This window comes from Pseudorca crassidens, chromosome 9 (genome assembly GCF_039906515.1).
Source record: "Pseudorca crassidens isolate mPseCra1 chromosome 9, mPseCra1.hap1, whole genome shotgun sequence".
Classification (NCBI taxonomy): Eukaryota; Metazoa; Chordata; class Mammalia; order Artiodactyla; family Delphinidae; genus Pseudorca; species Pseudorca crassidens.
The window spans coordinates 41,759,848-41,780,884 of NC_090304.1; the positions used below are offsets into that span (position 1 = coordinate 41,759,848).

Sequence of the window (21,037 nt, forward strand, 5' to 3'; positions counted from 1 at the left end):
GGGTGTATTCTGGGATTGGAACCTTAATCTAAAAGGATTTTAATGCAGTGGGGAAAAAATTACAGAGTAGACTGGGCTTGGGTTGTGGAGGGCTTTAAATATGACGGCCCTTCTGTATATAATGGGAACCTGCCAAGGTTTCTGAACAGGGAGTGCCCGAATTCAGTCTAGTGTAGTACGCATGATGGACAGGTATGGAGTTAAGGAGGGGTGGTTAGATGAGAGGTTATGGGAATTATGGAGTCTGTTCTCTTTCCATTTGTTCTGCTACTTTTGTCTAACCCCTCTGTCTCACACCCACGTTATTGCAGTAGTCTGTGAAGTAGTCTTTATTTCCACTTTGCCCCCACAAAGCCGTTCCTTCAGTAGTCAAAGGGATCTTTTTTAGACCATAAATTAAATGTTACACTGCTGCTTAAAATCTGTCATCATCTCAATGCACTTGGACTAACATCTGAATCCCTCCCCATAGTGTACAAGGAAACCTTCTGCAGGATGTGTCATCTTCCTGCCTCTCACATTCAAGCTGACTTGCTCTCTCACACCCTAGCACTGGCGGAGTATTTTCCAAGTCACTTGCTTCCCTTGACTGTTGCCATTAGCTGTTTCACCCTTTTGCTCCTGGCTTAGGTGCCACCTCAGAGAGCCCTCTTTGACCACCCCATTCTAATTCCACACTGCCCTGTATTTACTTCATGACACTCACCCACCTGTGATTATTTTGTCTGTCTTGTCTGACCTGTACCTTAATATCATAAGCTCTGCGAGGGCAGAACTGTGTCTTTTGGGTTTACTGCTTTACCCACTTTGCCTGGCGTGTGCAGAAAACCATTTGATGAATGGATAAGGAGCACAGGCAACCTTCTGGTGATAGAAATAAAATATATGGTGATTGTGGCAGTTACATACAGCGTTAGTCCAGAAGGCACTGGGGAATGGGGACTGGAGCATGAAAGAAGAGGCGGGGGGTAAAAATGCAGATTTGGAATTGATCTATTTTGAGCTAATGATTGAGGAGGTGGGAGTGGATTGAGATAGAAGGTGTGTTTGAGAGGTCCAGGGTAACACTTTTGGGGAGAATGAACACTTAGGAAATTAAAAGATGAAAAGGCAGGAAAAAGCCAAGAGAAGCAGCCCATAATTGGAAAGACCCAGGAGACTGTTGTCAAGGAAGCTGAGGGGTGGTAAAGAGCTTTGAGTGCTGTGCAAGGACTGGGGGGTAAGGGGCAGCAGTGCAGGTTTAGAGGTTGCTGATGAGTTCGAGAGATTTGTTTTGGTCAGTCTGCTTGGGGGACCAGATCGTAGTGGGTTGTGGTGTGATTGGAGGAAAAGGAAGTGGGGGAAGTAAGTTTGGGTTACTACTCATAGAAATTCTGTGGCAAAGTCAGAGGGTGATGGGGCAGTTGAATTGCTTGATAGGGTAGGATGTTAGAGGCATAAGAAGAAGAGCCAGTGCAGGGCACTCGGTCATAGACACGTAGGTATGCGAGTCTGGAAGCAGCTATTACTGTTTAGGTACAGAAGCATTTGAGAGATTCAGAAGCTTGTGGTTCGCAGGCTTTCTGACTGGTGTGGCGTCGTGCAGTGCCGCTCAGACTGAGGTAAAGGGCCCGTTTAAAAAATGTTTAACCTTCACCATCGTGGAATGATACAATTTCCTAATGTAATACAAAACATGAACTGTTAGAAAAATAATCATACTCTCGGATATTGTGGCAATATCAAATTACTATAAAAGTTTCTGAATGCTTTTAATTTCTGTCTCTCATTGTAGGATGGTAACGAACAGTTTGTGGATGCTCCCAGGCTGCGGTCTCTCTTTCAGTAGCACTAATGTAGTAGGTGAGGGAGCAGGAGATCCAGGTGTTTTTCTTGAGTGGCCCACCTGAGTTCTTAGATGGGCTAGTGAGTTCCAGGTTAAGATCACCCAGTAGGAGTCACATGCTAACACTAGCAAAAAGTAGAGACTCTACTTTTATAAACTCCAAGTGGAGTAAACAAGTCAGTAGCCTTGAATAAGATGTTGGCCCCTTTCCCTTCTAATACTTAAAATTACTTGAAGTAAAAGAAAACTGTATAAACACATAACAGTTAAACTATGAGGATTATTACCTTGAATAGGAGTACTGTTAAAATACGAGAACTTTTACCAATCAGTTCTAAAGCCAGGAAGTAGTTAAAGCACACATTCTGAGTTTTATGAAGAATTCAGAGCAATATGAGAAAGTGATAATGATAGATAATGAATGCTATCTTCCGTTACGACATTACGTCGAGTGAAAAGTCTGGAATCGCGTTTTGCTCTGATGATGGCTGGGTAGAAGTACTGCATGTGTATTTTATTGATCAGGACACTTAGAGTCATAAGTGATAGAAATGCAGCTCAAGCCAGCTTTAGCACAAAGTGGGCATTTCTCGGTTTATGAGGAAGCAGGGGACTGGCGGGGTAAAACACATTCAGTGAAACTACTGCCAGGTTACCATCAGAACTCACTCTCAGGATGGGAACTGGCTAATTGTGGAGGTGGGGGAGAGAAACCCTTCAGTGTAAGAAAGCTTGTGACCAAGCCTGAGGCCAGAAAAGGTAAAACAACAGCAGTGGTTTGAAGCCAGGCTACCCGTGCTTAACCGCTGTACAACTCCTTCCTCGGCCCGACAGAGCGTACTGACAGTATTTCTAAAGCAGGGATGCCATCATTTAAATTTGACATTTTAGTACAGACCTTTTGCTCACAGATTTCAAAAGATTTAAATTGGAAAATTGTCTTCATGCTCACTAGCATTCAGCTGCTGTTTATAGTTTGTTACGGTATCTCACTCTTTTTCAAAAGGGACTATTTTCATTCATTCTCCCTGCTTTGGGCAATATGAAAACAAAATGAATTGTCTGTTATGAAAATTAATAGCACCAAAGAGTGCAATGTCTTGTCTTCCGTGACTCTGTGTTGTAATTAGAGATTAAACATTTATATTTAGTCTTATTTGGACAATACTGTCCATTTCTTTAGGATATAAATATTTAACTCGGGGGAAAAAGGACTGCACAGTCCTAGTACAGTTTAATATTTAACTCCTTTAAACTGAAACATGGGCTGTTAGGTCACAGAAGTAATTTGACATTGCGAATTTTTGTCTTGCCGTTTTAGCCATGGACTTGACCTGGACTAAGTTTCTGGAGAATTGTTGTCATGTGAGAATGTGTACGTATCCTTACTTCCTGGACGAAGTACACAGACCTTGACTATGCCTAAAACACGTTTCATACACAAAGTTCAAATTAAAAAAAGCACAAAATTGTTTAAATTTTTTCAGTTCTGGGTCTGAAGAAGCCCAGGCTTTATTCTTATTTGCTACAACAGATTTCCTTCAAATCTTGCATTGGCAAGGTGACAGGTGAGTGACCCCATGTGTGGTGGGGAATATATCGCTGAACTTATTTTCATCTTAAAAATGTGGATGTAAATTGGAGTCCAAGTGGTTTGGCATTGATAAAAAAAAATATACACAACAATTATAGTTCTTTATATGGCAATTTTAAACTGGGTGTCTTATGATCTGTTTACTATCTCAGGTATCTCAAGTCCAAACAAATTTCATTTTTGTAGTAAAAAGTCTTTATTTCCAAAATGATTGGTTAGCCGGAGAAACTATAAACCACCTAACACAAGACTTTGGTAAGAAAGATCTGATGTTTCTTAAAAATTCCCCCTTGCAAACAAAAAAAGAGTTAACACTTATGTAACAAGAAACATGTTACCCATTCTCAGCCATTAACCAGGTGCCTGGTTTTAAGTCTCCAAAATTTGGATTAAAAATGGGACCAAATAAGAACATGAGATACTAGGGTGGCTTGTCCTTAGAGTTACTTAGGAATTGCCATTATATGGAACTTTGATGATTTTCATGGGTTGAGAGGAAGGATGCGTCTGGGTAGCTAAGAGTAGTGTTGCAAAAGCGAGCAGATTCTGTATCAGGACTTTTTTTTGTCCAAGTAGAACTTAAACTTCTTATTTCTTTAAATTTTGTGCTGCTTTGTGGGAGGAGAAAGCAGTTCACTTAAGGATTTAAAAAATAACGTTGGAAACAACTCAAACCTCCAGAGAGCTCAGGAATTGGTAAGAGTGGTCCCTCCAGAATGAGGGTGCAAAAGGCATATCCTTTGCTGACTGTGATTGAAATGGAAACAATTGTTAAAAAGACCCAACCTTCTGAACACTGAATTAGTTTAAAACTAAAACACAAAAGACAGACCCAATGAGTTTTTTATTGAACAGTCTCTCTTGTGTTAAAGAAAATAGTACAGATTCAAGGCTATAGCATATATATATGTTGTGTTTGGAATATCCTGATGTGTTTAATGCAGATTCTTAAAGTAGTGTATTCAAAGCAATGTATGCATCTCATCCATGGTACATATTTGGATTAAGCACGATAAAGGCGGCCTGCAACAGAAATGAAACGGTAATTTTAACAATGAATGAGTAACAACTGCTGATGGACGCAACTCGGTAAAATGACCTTTTACACTAATGCTTGATAGTCAGTCTCCCTGAATTTGGTGTGCTTATGAGTGCTCGGAAGGGGATGGAAAACCATGATCTTTCCCTATGGTTGTGTCAGAGGACCAGACCCCTGGTGTGGAGGGCTGACATAGGTTTGACTTTGCACCAGATTTTACGGCCAAGCTTGATTCTGCAACATTCCTTCCTCCCTAGATTTGTCGTCTTTCTTGGCCTCTGAAACACTTTTTCTAAGAAGCCCTCTCAAGTACAGAGATAGTATTTCTGTTGAAGGACTGGCTTGGTGGGCTGCAGACAGATTTAACAAAATGTTTGCATAACTGAAAAAATGTTTTCTTGTTAAAAACCGGTTTGAGAACTTAAAAGTCTGTGTTGGAAGATTTTAAAAACTCAGGTTTGGGACTGCTATAGAGGCTAGTTTTGCTGCCTTGGCCTTGGTTCTAGTCAGGATCTAATATCAGAAGGTTTGTAAGGCTGGCTTCCTAAGAGAATTGTGTCCAAAAAAACCCCAAAAAGAAGGGAAAAATGATTTCTAGACTTAGTACCTTTTACCTCAGGTGTAAGAACTGGTTACCTTATGTTCAAATAAAGCAGCCATCATTTCTTTCCTCTGGGGCATCAAGAACCAATATTAGGGGTTGAGATACATACGCATTTCTCGGTGAAAGAAGAAAAGCCACCCACCATCAGTGCTTCTCTTCATGTCTGCCAGCTGTTTTCCCCAAGAACTGTTGATGACTGAGGAGACTCAACAACGGGCCCTAAAGTTCCACTAAATGAGAAGAGACGAGCAAACAATAGTTTCCTGCAAGAGGGAGCAGGCCAGACGAGAATGAGGGGAATCTGCACTCCACCTGACGGGGACTGTCTCCCCCATGCTGCGCCCCGGCACCAGGCACAGAGTCATCTGCAGACAGTTGCCTCTCCGTGTGCAGGAGGCCAGGGTCTCTTTCCTGCCACCCAGGTGGGTGCTCCAGAGGGACACGTTTCCATTCAGTACAGGTGGCTGACACTACTCGTGCTGGATGAGGGCTGGCTGAGGATGAGGGAGCACCCCCTCAGTCTGTGCCCACCAAGAAGTGTACAGAAGGATGTCCCTGGCATCCACAAGACTACTGGGCAGACCACACTGCAGAAATGAAAACTAGTGTACACGATTTAAATTGCCTTAAACAAACAAGCAAACAAACAATCCAGCCATTGGTGACTCTGAGGGGTCTAGAGTGCAGCCCTGGGAAACGTGTACCCTTGTTAACACGGGTGGACGTGGCATGCTCTGATCTCCTTCTTGTCTTTGCAGCTGGTAAACTGGGAGCTTTTGAACCTTTTCTTGACAGTCATGTAGCGTTCCTGGATCCCGCCTCCACACAGTTTGGTGCATTCTGACCAGGCTGTCCATGGGCGCATCCTGCAGCCTGAAAGCATGAGAAGACCTGGTTAGGCCAGCAGACATGAGGAAAGAACAAGGAAGCTGAACTCTAGTAAACAGCTGTCAAACTTAGTTGGTTGTCTGGGCTTTTCTGCTCTTGTATGTAACGATTTGTTGAATTAAATAATGGCTAGAGTCCTTATTAGGGACTGTTAGCTTATACGTGACAGACTGCAGAAATTGGCCATAAATACTTTGCAGCTCTTCCCCATCGAGGGGCAGAGTCTGCTTCTCCACCTCTTGAATCTGGGCTTGGCTCTATGACTTGCTTTTGGCCAATGGGACATGAGCAAACATGGCTTGAAAAAAGTTGTCGGGAACCTTTCCACCACTATGTGAGCAAGCCTGGCTATCTGCTGGAGAGACCGAGTGGAGAGAGACTCCAGAAACACAGGTGAGGCCAATCTAGACCTTCCAGCCCCAGCTGAGCCACCACCTGACAGTAGCGACTTGTTTGTTTTGGGGTGGCTTGTTAATGCTGCAGCCACTCACGGAGCAGTTAACCACTCTCTCTTACGCTTTGCTCCCCCAGGTACTTAGCCTCTCAAGTACTAAGTTAACTCAGGTACAATTGATTATTTTTCCTGTGTAAATAGACATGACTTTCTCAAAGAAAACTTCCCTGACCCCAAGGTTAGATCTTTAAAAAAAAAAAAAAACAGTGCTTCCATAGCACTCTATACATTACTCCATTGTAGATCCAATTAATTACATTTATGATTATCCAGTCAATACTACGCTGAGTTTTATGTCATACTGCCTGCCTGGAACATAGTTGGGCATAATGTTTGTTGACTGGCCAACTGACTGCCATGTGCAATAGACAACTTTTTTTTTTTTTTTTTTGCGGTACGCGGGCCTCTCACTGTTGTGGCCTCTCCCGTTGCGGAGCACAGGCTCCGGACGCACAGGCTCAGCGGCCATGGCCCACGGGCCCAGCCGCTCCGCGGCATGTGGGATCTTCCCAGACCGGGGCACGAACCCGTGTCCCCTGCATCGGCAGGCAGACTCTCAACCACTGCGCCACCAGGGAAGCCCTAGACAACATTTTGATATGGGAACAGCTCCCTAGTGGAAAGATAGTGAACTTCAGGTAGCTCCGCATATCTGCACTTCTCTAGTCCTAGATGGAGCTGTAATGTCTTAAGGAAGAGAAGAGAAAAGAAAAAAAAAAGGGGTAATTTGAGCTGCACCTTTAAAAATAGAAACCCATTAACCTTCACTTATATGCGGCACCTTCCTTACCCACTCCAGGGAATCCAAAGACCATCAACTGGCCTGGACCCAAGACTGAGCGCGGATCTCCCCAGCTACCATTTCACCATTTTGCTGATGACGTTGCACTCTTGGCTTGGATCAGCTTATTCAGCAGTGAAGCTCTAGGTGGGATCTTTTTTTTTTTTTTAAAGTCCTGGAACTCCTTCAGTTATGCAGGAGGAGGGGGACACACAATCTCTCTCCTGGGCTACAGAGAAAACTTACTTAACCAGCCTCTGTGCCTCTGTTTTTGCCACCTCCAAACCACTCAGCACAGGCCTGTTAAAGTCACGCTGTTGCTTAAAACCTTCACCTACAGAATCAAGTCATCAGCAGGCCTTTCATGGTCTGGTCCCTACCCTACCTCTCCAGCTTGGTTTCCTGCCCCCCCCCCCCCCCCCCCCCGCCATACTCTGTGTTCCTTCTGCCTTCCACTTACTACTTGAACATATCTTGTTCTTTGGTATCTAAGTGCCATTGTAATGACTACTCTGCTGCCTGGGGTGCCCTTGTTTTACTGGCAAACTCCTACAAGTTCTTCCAGACCCACTCTGCTTTGACATCTCCCTGAACGCCAGCCTCACACTTGGCAGTACCTGGAAACTGGTCCCTATCGGACTCCTCCCTCAGCTGCTCACTCCTCCGGCTCTCTCGGGCCTCCCTCCAGCGCAGCTTCTGGATGGATGGATTTCGGAGGCATTTCCGGATGCGGCACTTTTTCCGCTGCACAGTCTCCGGGCAGGGTGCACCTCCAAACTGAGGCTCCATTTGGATCATGCGGGTTCGAATCATGTGGCCTTTCCCACATGACTTGTTACATTCCGACCATTGGGACCACTCGGTGAGCTCACAGTCAATGGCTGGCAAGACACAGATGGGCGTGAGTATATCTCATGTCTGAAACAAGATATGGTCACTTATACTCTCCTTTGAACATCTCAACTAAAGCCTATGGGAAATGCAAAGCAGGTGCTGTTACCCCATTTTACAGAAGAAGAAACTGAGGCTCCAAGAGGCAGACTGACTTTATCCAGCCCACACGGTTGGTAAGCAGTAGATGCAGGATTGGTAAGCAGTAGATGCAGATCAAAACCCACATGCTATGCCCTCCTTATGATTTGAGGAGGCTTTTGGGGGGACCTTGAAGATTAGTTCAAAGCCTCTTGCCTTGCTCTCTAAGCTTCTAGAATATTGTCAAATTAGCCTCAAGTGGCACAGACTAGCTTCCCACAGCCAAGGACCCTGATTTTCTGAGGGAAGGCACAGTTCACTGGTGCCATTTTCCAGAGCTGCCCCCGTGGACTAATACTAAGGACATTGTGACTTCTGCAGTAAGACCCAGGCAGTGTTTCTTGTTCTCGATATCATCCTGGGTCTTATATATGGCAGTCTGCAAAAACCACAGGAGTCAGAAATAGGAAATTCAGTAGAGAAGAGGGGCAGTAGCAAGTGGTGTCATGGTTTATCATGGTAAGAGATCCAGCAGAGTCTTCTCATTAAGCCAGCACCTCACAAATGTGGACGAAAGATAACCCATTAGAGTGGTTCTCAGGATGCTTCCTAGGGAGGCAAATGATTTTCAAACTCTGCTTCCCTTGCAAAGTGAGGGCCCGGCTGGATGGATCTAGGAAAAACTCATTTTGTTCATGGTCTTAGGCCTTTTCTCCCTGTGGGAGCTCAGGCAGCTTTCCCATCTGCAGCATGGGGATAATGTTATTTTTCTCATTAGGTTGTGAGAATTAAGTAATGCTCTCAGCCCAGTTTCTGGCCCACCGTAAGTGTTCCATAAATGTTCTTTTTCTTCTCCCTTCATTCACTGGACCCTGTGGATATAGAGTTTTGTTTAAGTCAGTAACAGTGTCTCAGAACATTCTGGAGCCCCAGCTCTGGTGAGCTGTGTTGAACACGGGGTAGATCTTAGTAAAAGCCCAAGGCTTTGTTTAGTTTGATGGTCTGGGTCATCTCCACACATGACTTTGGCTAAAACAGCTCAGGAACTGTAATATGTAACATTGGTGGAGGTCTGCACTTCCCAAGTCCAGTGCTCGGCACTTTGTACCAATTATGTGGTTTAATTCCCAGAGCAACCTAGGAAGTTTTTCTCACTATTTTACAGATGAGGGACAGGGATGCTAAGTAGTGTGCTGAAGTTTATGCAGCCAGTAAGGGACAGAGCTAGGACCTGTCCCCAGGCATGCAGCCTGAGTAAGGGGAGGAAGCACAGAAGGCTGCAAGTGCATTTCAGAGAAAGCCCGAAAACAGATCTTAGCAAGTGTGTCTGACTTTCCACCACCTGAAAGGGAAGCTCTCATGGAAGACTAGCCAGAAAAATGGGCTCTCTCCTTGGAAATTAGTCCCCAGATAATAAACTCACCCTCATCTCCTCTCAAATCTCTGTGAGATTTGAGAGGAGATGAGGGTGGGCATGGAGCTTTTGAGCTTGTTGACTTGCTGGCCTGTCTTCTTATCAAGGCTGCAGAGGTGCAGGAGTCACTGGTTTAAAGTCTACCCTTTGGTCATGGGTAAATAAACTGGTCACAGAGAGGAGGAATAGAATTAAAAAGCTTGGAAAACCCCATGGGCCAGACAAGCCTCTAACTTGGAGGGGTGGAGAACTATGAAATACATTTTATCGAGCCTGTACTGTTTTCCATCTAAGCCTCCTGTTTTGACTTCACAGCCATTTACAATTTGGGTGTTTTGTAGATGGTTAGTGGGATCCCCTTTTACTACTGAGAAGATTGAGAGTTTAAATAACTTTGCTAACACAGAGATGCAGGGCCCAGCAAACAGTCATAACTGTACGAGCTAGCACAGGGCTGGTTAGCAGGAGGAGAGGAGGGGAGAGGTGGCTTCCAGAAGCTCCAGGACTTACGGCACTCGGGCAGCATGCACTTTTCCACTTGCTCCAGCGCCTCATTACAGTCCCCAAGTTCGGCTAGAGACTTGAGCATCCGCTGGCGGGTCCGCATGCCCTTCCCACAGGTCACGCTGCAGTCGCTCCACTCGGACCACGGGGACAGCAAGCAGGGGATGGTGTCTAGACCAAGAGCCAGGTTTGCCACTGAGAACAGGCTCCCTTTGCTTTCTTTGATCTGGTGCCCTGTATCCTTTGTCCCCCACTCAAGCCCCTTGAGTAAAGTGAAATTGACCAATGGGTTCGGATAACCGAAGTGACCCCCCCCCGGAACCAGGAGTGGCTCCACAGGCCACTAACTGCTGCTCTTGTCACTCTCCTGCATCTCCTCTGATCCAGCTGGTGCTCATGATGTGGCATCAGATGTGGCTCAGTAATAGGAATACAAGTCCCACCTGAAACACCCGTGAGGGTCTGAGTAGGATCTCACTAGAGACAGAAACATCCCACGTGCCCCAAGAACCATGCACTAAAAGATAGGCTCAATGATGTGTTTTTGGACACTTTGGTGCTGAAATCGCTAGAATGTGTATGTACTTGGCTATGTGTATACATCTGTGTAGTGATGTGTGGGCCTGTGTGCATCTGTGCATAGAGGAGGGGTTGTAATGCTTTATGAGGCCACAGGCAAGTCCCCACATAGAACAAGAATGAGGGGGTCTGTGATGACTTGAGGAATGCACAACCTGCCTACATGTATTCCCCCCCCTCCAAAAAAAAGATACTATGGGGCCCTATAAAACACAGCTACAGGTGAATTCTATCCAGAGGCCACCAGTTTGCCACCCCAGCATTGCTCAGAATGCCTCTCAAAGGAGGCCACTCTCTGGGTCTGGATGATGTCCTCACACCTATAGCTCTCGCTCCTAGAAGTGCCCTGCAAGGATGGGGGGGGGGGGGTCCATATTTCCTCTTGCACCTGCCCAGCCTTGACAGTGGTAAGGGCTGCTGTGGTCCTCTGTCCCCTCTCCCACGCCCACTCACGGCACTCGGGCATCATGCACTTCTCTGCCTGAGACGTCTCCGCCTTGCACATGGAGCCGTCCGCCGGGCTCATCTTGACCATGCGGTGCCGCTTCTTCATGCCCATCCCGCAGGTGGCGCTGCACTCGTCCCACTCGCCCCACTCGGTCACCAGGCAGCTGCTGGGAGCTGGGAAGTCCGGCGGTGTTTAGCGTCACCTTGGCAGCCTCGGGAGCCCCGCACCCGCCCCTCCCGCCCGGCCCCCCACTCACAGCACTCCTCGTTGACCGTGCACTTCTCCGTCTCCTCAGTGGGCAGCGTGCACACGGAGCCGTCCTCCGGGAACTGCTTCACGTACCTCTCCCGGGACCGCATGCCAGTGCCGCAGGAGATGCTGCAGGGCGACCAGGTGATCCACTCGGACATGGTGCAGGTGGAGCCGTCTGCAACACAGGAAGCAGATACTGCAGACCGGGCGCCACGACGCCGGGATCCGCACGACCAACGGAACTCCCCCAAAGGCGGGCGTCAAGAAGGCCAGCTGGCATTCAGGGGCAGTTAGGCAGTTGAGGATGGAAGTCGACATAAAAGGCACACATCTTTAAACTAGGAATTGTTCTTTAAAGGAAGTGCTTTTTCCCAGGTGCACGGAGCACTCGTGATTACTCCTTGTCTCATGACGACACATTTGAAAGATGGTTGGATGGATAGGAGTGTGTGTGTATGTGTGTTTGCCTGTTCTAAAGAAGAAGAGGGAAATGAAGTCATCCATCCACCCATCCATTTACTCACGTCAGTAACTCTTTACTGACTGCTTAGTGGTATGTACTGAGGTTGAAGAGATGTGTAAGATACGGATTTTGATCTACTCCAGAACGAGAGATGGGCACGTAAACTGCAAAACAGACATAAGCCCAGTGGATTGGAATGGGGATGCTCCTTGGAGTTCTGGGTGAGATTTCACAGAAGAGGGCACATCTGAGTGCACTTTTGTTGGGTAGAGAATATCTGTATTTAAGGTGAAGGGAACAGCTCCTGCAATAACCTGTACTGAGTGTATTGTGTGTGGCACTGGGAGATGAGGCTAGAAAGGACTGAAGTCAGAGTGTGAAGCCTCCTGCAGATGTCTGCAGGCTGTCACGTGCACATGGGTGATGCCTACACATTGTTATTGAACCTATGGACAGTGTTGCTAGACAGTGCTTGCTGGCGGTGCAGTGATAAAGATGGCTGGAACCCACATTAGACACACGGAAATTCTGACACGTCCTACAATGTGGATGAACCTGAGGACATTATGCTGAGTGAAATAAGCCAGTCACAAAAAGACAAATACTGTATGATTCCACTTATATGAGATACCTAGAATGGTCAGTTCTTAGAAAGTAGAACAGTGGTTGCCAGGGGTTGGGGGAATGGAGAGTTAGTGGTTAATGGGTCTACAGTTTGTTTTGCGAGATGAAAGGAGTTCTGGAGATAGAGGGTGGTGATGGTTGCGTGTGTGTGTGTACACAATACCACTGAACTGTACAATTAAAAATAGTTAAGTTGATAAACTTGATGCTGTGTACCATCAAAACTACACCACCAGGCAGAGCCCAACATATTTCAGAATTGTCATTACCTCCTGGGAGCCACCTGAACTCCACCCCTGTAGAGGGGATGGTTAAAGATCTCATTTCCCACTGCAGGCCACAGACAGCCCACCCATCTGCCTCCCCTCAACCCCAAGAAAGAGAAAGCCTCCAGCGTTGTCAGTCCTGTCACAACTTCCTGCCTGCCTGTTTGTAGGAATGGCCTGTGCATGCACGGTTCACTCCTTTCTGAAGTGCCTTATCATGGGCACAAACAGCAATAAACCACTGGAGTGCAGCCAGGAGAGGTATTTAAGACTGTGCCCCAGGAAGAGCCAGAGAGTCAATGACCTGCAGTGGTGGTGAGCTTTCTTCAGGTATCCGCAGCTTGGAAATGGTTTTCTTCCTGCCATAAACCAGCCCAGCCTATACATCCCTTCCTATTGCCTTGTTACACCTCTGAGACAGTTAAGATCAGAGCAGAGTATAGATCTGTTCAGTCAGAGAGAGGAAGTGTACCCTGGGAAGTAGGCAGCTGGCCTTTGCACAGCAATCAGAGTAGTGCCATGCTGAAGCCTGAACCATCATGACATGGGTGGTTCAAGCTTATAGTTCAAGCCTGACCTTTGACCAGTTACAGAATTGCTGCAGTCAGTCCAAAGGTCCTGACGCAAGGAACTGAGGGCTCTGACCCAGGCTGAGCTAGGACATGCACGGGGGTCCATGAATGACACAGAATTAGGGCAGTGATTTAGATTCAATCTTGGCCAAGCTGTTCACCTGCTTCTTAAAAAGAGGTTGAAGTTAAGGCCCAGAAGCAGGCAGCTTGCTATCTGTTGTTTGTCATAAGTGAGATGTGTGCTAGCTCTTCAGTAACTTGTGTCTATTTTCTTCCATGACTGGGGGGTATGGGGGGGTCAGTTAAACTCAAGAATTCTTTTGATGTCGTAAGACATGTCTGTGTTCACAGCCCTCAAGATACTGTTGGACATGGGAGTCTGCCCTTGGTGGTTCCCACTGACAAATACAGTCAGGGTCCTAGTGCCCCACTGGGGGGGTGCTACCTGACCAGGTATGAGAGGCTGGCACGGCCAGGCAGGACCCTCCCTTCCTGAGCCTGGGTGTCTCGTCACCTTCATCGCTGCAGCCCGGGCCCGTGCAGGGCTGGAAGTCCTGGGTGTCGGGACAGGGGACACTGAGGTCCAGCTGCGCCTTCAGCATGCGCTGCCGCATCCTCTTGCCTTTGTCGCAGGTGGAAGAGCTGCAGGCGGACCACGGGGACCAGTTGGAGTAGATGCAGGTTTCGGGGGTGTCATCTGGAAAGAGTATGTGACATGGTTTTCCTGGGAGCCTGTGGAAGCTGTGACTGGCCCTCTCTCCCCAGACGAGCTCACGCGGGGACAAGAAAATCCCCGCTGTCTGCCCAGCCTCCGGGAGCCTGGGTACTCCGGGGATGCAAGCAGCCATTCACTTGCCTTTCAAAATTATAGTTTGGGCATTCCAGTAATAAAAATCTAAGTAACTTAATAATAAGGAAAGATTCTCTTACTGTCCCTTCCCCTCAACACATGAACACAAACGATGGCAGACATCGTTTCCACACAGGTGCAGGCAAATCACAGGCAATTTGAGGGAAACACAGGTTTTTTCGTGTGGTGTTGCTATCTTCCCAGTGAGCCAGACAGTGTCATGATGAGAATAAGGGTGGCCATTGTTCACTGAGCACTTATCATGTGGCAGCATCATTCTAAGAACCGTATTTATCTTATCCCATTAGCTCCTTACCACAGCTCTCTACAAGGCGGGTTCTTCTATTATTCCCATTTTACAGTCGAGAAAACTGGTAGAAAGGTGGGCTTCTTGCCCAGGGCCACAGGAGGAGAGCCCAGCTTGTCTGGCTCCAGACCCTATGAGAGAACTTGAGCTGAAGCCAGGGCTCTGCCACTGCCTCCTGACTGTAGGGTCTGGGCTCACTTTCCTTGGTGGGGAAGTGGATGGACCCACTCCTGCCTCACAGGATAGTGTGAGAATCAAAGCAGAGAGTCATCTGCTGCAAATGCCATTTGCCTGATACTAGTGTCATACCTTCACCAATTCCCTTAGACTTTGTGCCTAGCCTTGGCCTTGTTTTGAATTATATTTCAAGCAGAAATCCGCAAAGAAGGGATTACCAAATCAAAGGATATATTTTTGGCTTTTAAAACATGTTAGCAAATTGCTTTCCCAAAAGGTAGTTTATGTTTAGTTCCCAATTTATGTTGCCACCTGCAACAAAGGAAGATGACTCACCTTCATCTTTCTCTTCTGGAGCCAGGTCTGCTACAATATCGTCAACATTGTCAGGTACAATATTGCACTGTTCCCCCTGCAAAAGGAATTTTACTTGGAGGGCTCACATTAAAGAACGGAATGTGTGGGGGAAAGATGAAAGAGGATATAAAATCGAATGCCCACCCTGTATACAAATCCTAGGCCATGGCGGAGTTCTGGCTCACTTTTACAACCTGACCGGTAAAAGAAATGGCAGTAAAGCCACAACTTCCCACTTCCTGACCCATGACAGACATTAGCAATTGATTATGGCATTCATGATGAAGCCTAGTTACCTGGAGCAAATCATTTGGTTGAGCGTCAAACTGTACCACCATGTTCATTTTGCTCATTTATATCTTATGAATAATTTGCATTCTAGAAACTCTGGTAGGCCCAGGACTTCCACATCCTGAATATGCCAGGGACCGCATGATTCAAGAGCTGAAAGGGGTCTGGTCTCCTGATGGGAAGGGTCTGTGCCAGGGTGAGCTCTAACCCAGTACCTTACGAGCGATTCTCTCAATGACAACTCTGGCTACTTGAGTGATGGACCCGCCCTCGGGATCGTAAAAAGGACTCTGAGGATGATCCAGGCTGGTCAGGGGTCGGATTTTCTCCTGGGGAATTGTGGGCTTGTTGGGTGACTGCAGTGGAGAAAACACAGATACAGAGAGTGGGAAATAAAACTGGTTAAAAACCACAAAGATTTGATATATGATCAGAACAAAAACCTTGAAAGGAATTTAACAAGTATAACTGCTATTTATATTTACAGAATTTTATTCATGCCATGTGTTGTGCACGAACATTTGTAGATCTATACTTTCAAATTCTCCCATGTACACAGTAGGATTATGCCCAGATGAAGATGCCGAGTTTTAGAGAGCCATTTCCAGCTAGGATATTGCTGAACCAGGTTGGTCTGAATCCAGAGTTCTTCCCACTAGACCAGGAGTTGGCAAACTTGTCTGAGGAGGGTCAGATGGTAAATATTTTAGTCTTTGTGGGCCAACTGTGTCTGTTGCAACGACTCAACTCAGTTGTAGTGAGAAAGCAGCCCCAGACAACATGCGGTCGAATGCGTGAGGCTGGGTTAGAAAACTCCAGGTTGCCCCCAAACCATAGTTTACCAATGTCTGTTCTAGATTATTCTACCACTGGTTTTCTGATGATTCCAGATTTCGATGCAGTTGCTGTGCCGACCATATCTGGAAAATATTGATATTCACAGGAGACTCCAAACTTCTTAGCCTGGCCATCCGGAAACCTTCGGAATCTGGCCCAGCTTAACACACGTCAACTTCCTGCAGTTCCCATTCTCTCTCTCTCTCTTTTTGCCTCCATGCCTTTTGCCTGCTGTTCCTTAATGCTTATCTCTGAACTGCTCTTCAGCAGAGTCCCTTCCTGTGCTCTCCTGACCAGCTGCATAGACACTTCCCGGAGCCCGAGTCACACAGCATGTGAGTATGTGATGATGGGACCATGCTGGGCTCCCCTACCAGACTGTGAGTTCATCTGGTACAGAGCCTGGGCCAGACTCACCTCCATGGCCGGGGCATCCAGAACAGGGCCAGACAAGGAGCAGACGCTCAGGAAGGTTTGTCACTCACCACTCCAGGCGCACACGTACCTCATAGGTCACCCCACTGTCAGTGCCAGCGTCCCAGGGAATCAGGTCCTGCACCACTTTCTGGACCCAGCCGCACTCTTTGGTGCACAGATCCTCTGCGGACAGGCCCACGTTCCAGTCGGGACTGGGGCCCATCATGGTCAGGAAGGACATTAAGTGGCGTGTCCTGTCCACTGAAAATTCAGCCGAGGGTGCTGCTCTCCTGGAAACCAAATACAGAGACCTTTACCTTCGGGGCCCTGGGGGTGCATGCTCTGAGGGACATTTGGCCAGACGATGGCTAAAGGATGAGAGGGAGAGAAAGAAGGGGGATTCTCCCACTCGTCTCTGCCTTTGGCTATTACTGGTTTCTCTCTCCAAGCCCATCCATTGGCCACACGTGGAAAGAAACCATGCTACTACACTATCCTTTTTTTTTTTTTTGTGGTACGCGGGCCTCTCACTGTTGTGGCCTCCCCCGTTGCGGAGCACAGGCTCCGGACGCGCAGGCTCAGCGGCCATGGCTCACGGGCCCAGCCGCTCCGTGGCATGTGGGATCCTCCCGGACCGGGGCACGAACCCGTGTCCCCTGCATCGGCAGGCGGACTCTCAACCACCGCGCCACCAGGGAAGCCCACGCTATCCATTTTTAATGTGTCTTCAGCACTTACTATTATTTTGTGTTTTCTTACTTGTTTAGCTGTTTGCTGACTCTCATTTCTCACTGGAGCGTAAGCTCTGGGAAAGCAGGGATTCTGTTTGCCTTCTTCACGGCTTTATTTCCAGTGCCTGGCACATTGTAGATGCTAAGCCAATGTTTCTGAATAAGCGAATGAACAAATACTACGGGCTACGTGTGCGCCCAGCCGTATTGGAAGTGAGGTGAATTTGACAAAAACTGCTTAATGATGCCCCAAGCCTTTCCTTATACGTTTTCCCAGATGCCTCAGAGCAGACCTGGGGTAAGGATTATTGACTCCAATTTATGGATGAGGACACTGAGGCTCAGAAGGGTTATGTGATGTAACTTGTCTAGAGTCACAGTGAAGTGGCAGAACGGAGACCACAACCGAAGTCCATCTTAAATTCAAGGTCCAAGTTCTTTTCGTCAGCAGTTTCTAAGTCCCCACCCCCCCCAGCCCCACGTCACTCTCTAGAGCAACACTGTGCCATCAGCGGGATTATCTGCCCAGCCTGCTGCCTCCTGTGCCCCCGGAGGCTGCTCAGAGCAAGGCCCCGCCCTGGCAGCAGAGCTCACCCATCGCCTCACAGCTGGTTCCTTGGCCGTTTCCTCCAGTAGGCGAGCAGGGACCCAGCTGTAGAGCCAGACACCTTTGGCTGACGGCCCCCAAGCTGTGAGAGGCAGCTCTTCAACCTCTGTGTCCTCGTGTTGCTAAGACAAGGTCCTAGGAGTGGCCACAGCTGTATGGGATCAGCGGCGGCAGCCCACTGAGAGGCGTGGTGGGAGAGCTACAGTCAGCCACACCTGGTGGCATACCTGCGTTATTTTATTTTCTCTTCATGATACTCCTGTGGGGGTTAGAATTATCAGCTCATTTTGTAAAGGAGAAAGGAAAGCGTATACAAATTAATAAACTTTGAGACGCAGCTGGTGAGGCTGAGGCATGAAGACGGCTCTGCCTGACTCTCCGCCCAGGCTGCCGATCATGGGGAATCCTTAGCTGGGGACCAACGCGTCTGTTCAGTCCGGTTGGCAGTTGTTTGGGAGTCTGTGCCTGTCTGTTGGGACCAGCTGCTTCCGGCTGCCCTCATCTGTCCCCAGAAAGCGATGACTCCAGGCTTGCTTGGGCCCTGTGGAACTGGGCCCCTTGGGCAGGCCGGATGGGATCGGGCAACAAGCAGAGAAGGCGGGAAGCCTGGGTGTGCATCATCCCATACCACCTCTTAGAGCTGCGTATCCTTGGACAAATGACTAAACCTTTCTGTGCCTCAGTATCCAAATCTACAGAATGGGGATCCCCATAACTTCTACCCCAAAGGGTTATTGTTAGCATTTAATGGCAGAACTCGCATCCAGTACTTAGCTCAGTGTCTGGCACCTGACCAATTATTCTACAGTAAGTCCCCTACATATGAACCTTTAAGTTGCGAACTTTCAAAGATGCGAATGTGCATTCCATCAGTGTCAGGCGTGAGTGAAACTGCAGCTCGCCCCCCGTCTCCTATTGCTGACGATCCTTCAGCTCTGCCATCTCCCACCTCCTCTCCCTCCTCCAGGCAGTAACTCTCCTTGCCTGTTCACTTGATGCCAGTCCCTGTATGCCAGCTGTTGTACTGTACTACTGTACTTTTCAAGGTACTGTACTATAAGATTAAAAATGTTTTATTTTTTTGTTTGTTTTTTATGTATTATTTGTCTGAAAACTATTATAAACCTACTACAGTACAGTACTATATAGCCGATTGTGTTAGTTGGGTACCTAGGCTAACTTTGTTGGACTTATGAACAAATTGGACTTTAGAACGCAGGAACGGAACTCATTCGTATGTAGGGGACTTGCTGTATTACTGTTACTGAGTAAAGCAGCACTGAAGGGTCATATGGAGATCAGAAAAGAGAGGCAAGGGGAAGGAGGCCTTCCTGAATGCACTTCTCACTTCAGCCTGATGCCAGTGTAGGTTCTGGAACCTGAGTGGAGGAAGAGCCCGGCCTGAACCTGGCTTTGGCATCAGGACCCACGTGCACTTGCATCTGCTGGGAAGGCTCTCCTTCAGTGGCCTTCGAAGTGTGGTCCTTGGACCAGAAACATCGGCGTCCTCTGGGAACTTGTTGGAAATGCAAATTATTGGGCCTCACCCCAGATTTACTTACAGACTGGGGTAGGACCCAGCATTTTGTTTTAATAATCCCTCCAGGTGATTCTAATGTGCCTCAAATTTGAGAATCACTGGTCTACTCATCTTCCAAGCCTCAGGTCATGAGTCACCTCATCCAGGAGCCTTTCTAATCCCCTGCACTGAGACCAGTGCCTTTGGTCTGTATTTCCACACACTCTGTGTAGGTCTCTGAGCTGTACCCTTTGATTGTAATCTCTTCCTCACTGTTTGGTCTCCCCCGCTAGACTAGGAGCCCTTTGAGGGCAAAAACCTGTTTCACAGCCATATCCCAATACGAGGTTTCCAGTGGGCCAGCTGAACAAGTAGATGTAGGATGACTTGAGCTCCACTACTTACTAGATCTTGGGCAAGTAACTCTCATCCTCTTCCAGTCTCAGTTTCTTCATCTGACATTACCCACCTGCCGTGTTGCTGTGAGGCTCAGATGATATGTTAGGAGGCCTTTATAAACTGCTAAAGTCCCACACTTCCATAGTCTGCTATTTAGTTAGGTACAAATTGGGGGATTTCATTTCCTTTTCCCATGCATGCATTTTCTGGCATGTAGGTCATTGCTTTTAGCAGCTTCTTTAAAGACCTGGCTTCTACAACAATTGCAGTCTGGGGAGCTGCGGCATTGCTCACCTAGGGATTAACAGGACACCGTCTGGGGTCTGCCTTCCAGTAACTGCCTGGCAGAGAGCACGGGCATGTGGGCAGAGCGGGGCTGCTTGGCTCGGGACCCCTCGGGAGTCCAGCAGTGCCTTGGAGGAAGGCTTCTCTTCCGTTGCCATAGAGACCAACCACTACACCTGTTACCTGCCCATCTCCCTGAGCATATGGTTGTGGGTCTGGTGGTCTTTCATATCCTGTACCCCATGGATGAAGCTATTCATCATGACAACCTAAGAGGACAAAACCAGCTCTACTTGGGAATCCACAGCTGGAGAAACGAAACCAACCCCCATCCAACACACCACCCTGCTACTCTGCCCAGCTGAAGGATGTAACCATCTGAGAACCTCCTGTGTTTTACAAGGCTTATACAAATCATTCTCTGCTAATGCATTTTGGCCAAATCTGTAACCTGAGTGAGGTATCCCCCAGACCTTGGTAAGTGTTTCAAGGGGTAGAAAATTTGGGGCAACTGATCCCTGCACAAAACGCCTGACCTTAGGTTGGGTGATATGGTAAATTTGGCTGTAAAAGCCTGGGAACGATATTATAACATGTTCAGTTACGTGCTGCTCTTTTCTTGTACCCTTGACTGGAAAATTCATCCTCAGGCCCCCCAGCTTCAGGGGAGGAAATGTTTCCTGCCCTCACCTCTAATTGCTTAGGACCCCTGGTGTACCTTCCCAGAGCATGTTGAACTCACTCTTTCCTTGGAGTTCCTTGTTTAATTTCCATCTTCCCTGTTAGTTTCCAAAAGAACAGGGACCATTTTTGTCCTGTTTACAGCTATATCCCGGTGCCTGGCTTAGAATTTGGCATGCTTTAGATTCTCAAGTATTTGTTGAAATAAATGAGTTAATCTAGGAAATGAATATGGAGCTCTTAACACTTCCTTTGGCCTTCAGACCTAATTTTAAAATTACCTCAAAGTATTTATTACTT

At 47.4% G+C, this 21,037-nt stretch overlaps 2 protein-coding genes across 2 annotated transcripts in view; one reads left to right on the forward strand and one right to left on the reverse strand.

The window, feature by feature from the left end:
* The window catches only part of RRAS2 (RAS related 2), an 84,542-nt gene extending 81,222 nt beyond the window's left edge, over positions 1-3,320 (forward strand). Inside the window, exon 6 of the mRNA XM_067749819.1 lies at positions 3,147-3,320. Within this exon, the coding sequence (XP_067605920.1) occupies positions 3,147-3,168 (22 nt within the window). The 3' untranslated portion in view covers positions 3,169-3,320. The remainder of the gene's footprint in view (positions 1-3,146) is intronic.
* Positions 3,321-4,244: 924 nt separating this feature from the next.
* SPON1 (spondin 1) overlaps positions 4,245-21,037 on the reverse strand; it is a 274,194-nt gene continuing 257,401 nt past the window's right edge. The window contains exons 8-16 of the mRNA XM_067749816.1: positions 16,604-16,805; positions 15,477-15,617; positions 14,950-15,025; positions 13,794-13,976; positions 11,359-11,529; positions 11,108-11,275; positions 10,082-10,246; positions 7,803-8,066; positions 4,245-5,935 (exon numbers count right to left, since the gene is read on the reverse strand). Coding sequence (XP_067605917.1) covers positions 5,772-5,935; positions 7,803-8,066; positions 10,082-10,246; positions 11,108-11,275; positions 11,359-11,529; positions 13,794-13,976; positions 14,950-15,025; positions 15,477-15,617; positions 16,604-16,805 — 1,534 coding nt within the window. The 3' untranslated portion in view covers positions 4,245-5,771. The remainder of the gene's footprint in view (positions 5,936-7,802; positions 8,067-10,081; positions 10,247-11,107; positions 11,276-11,358; positions 11,530-13,793; positions 13,977-14,949; positions 15,026-15,476; positions 15,618-16,603; positions 16,806-21,037) is intronic.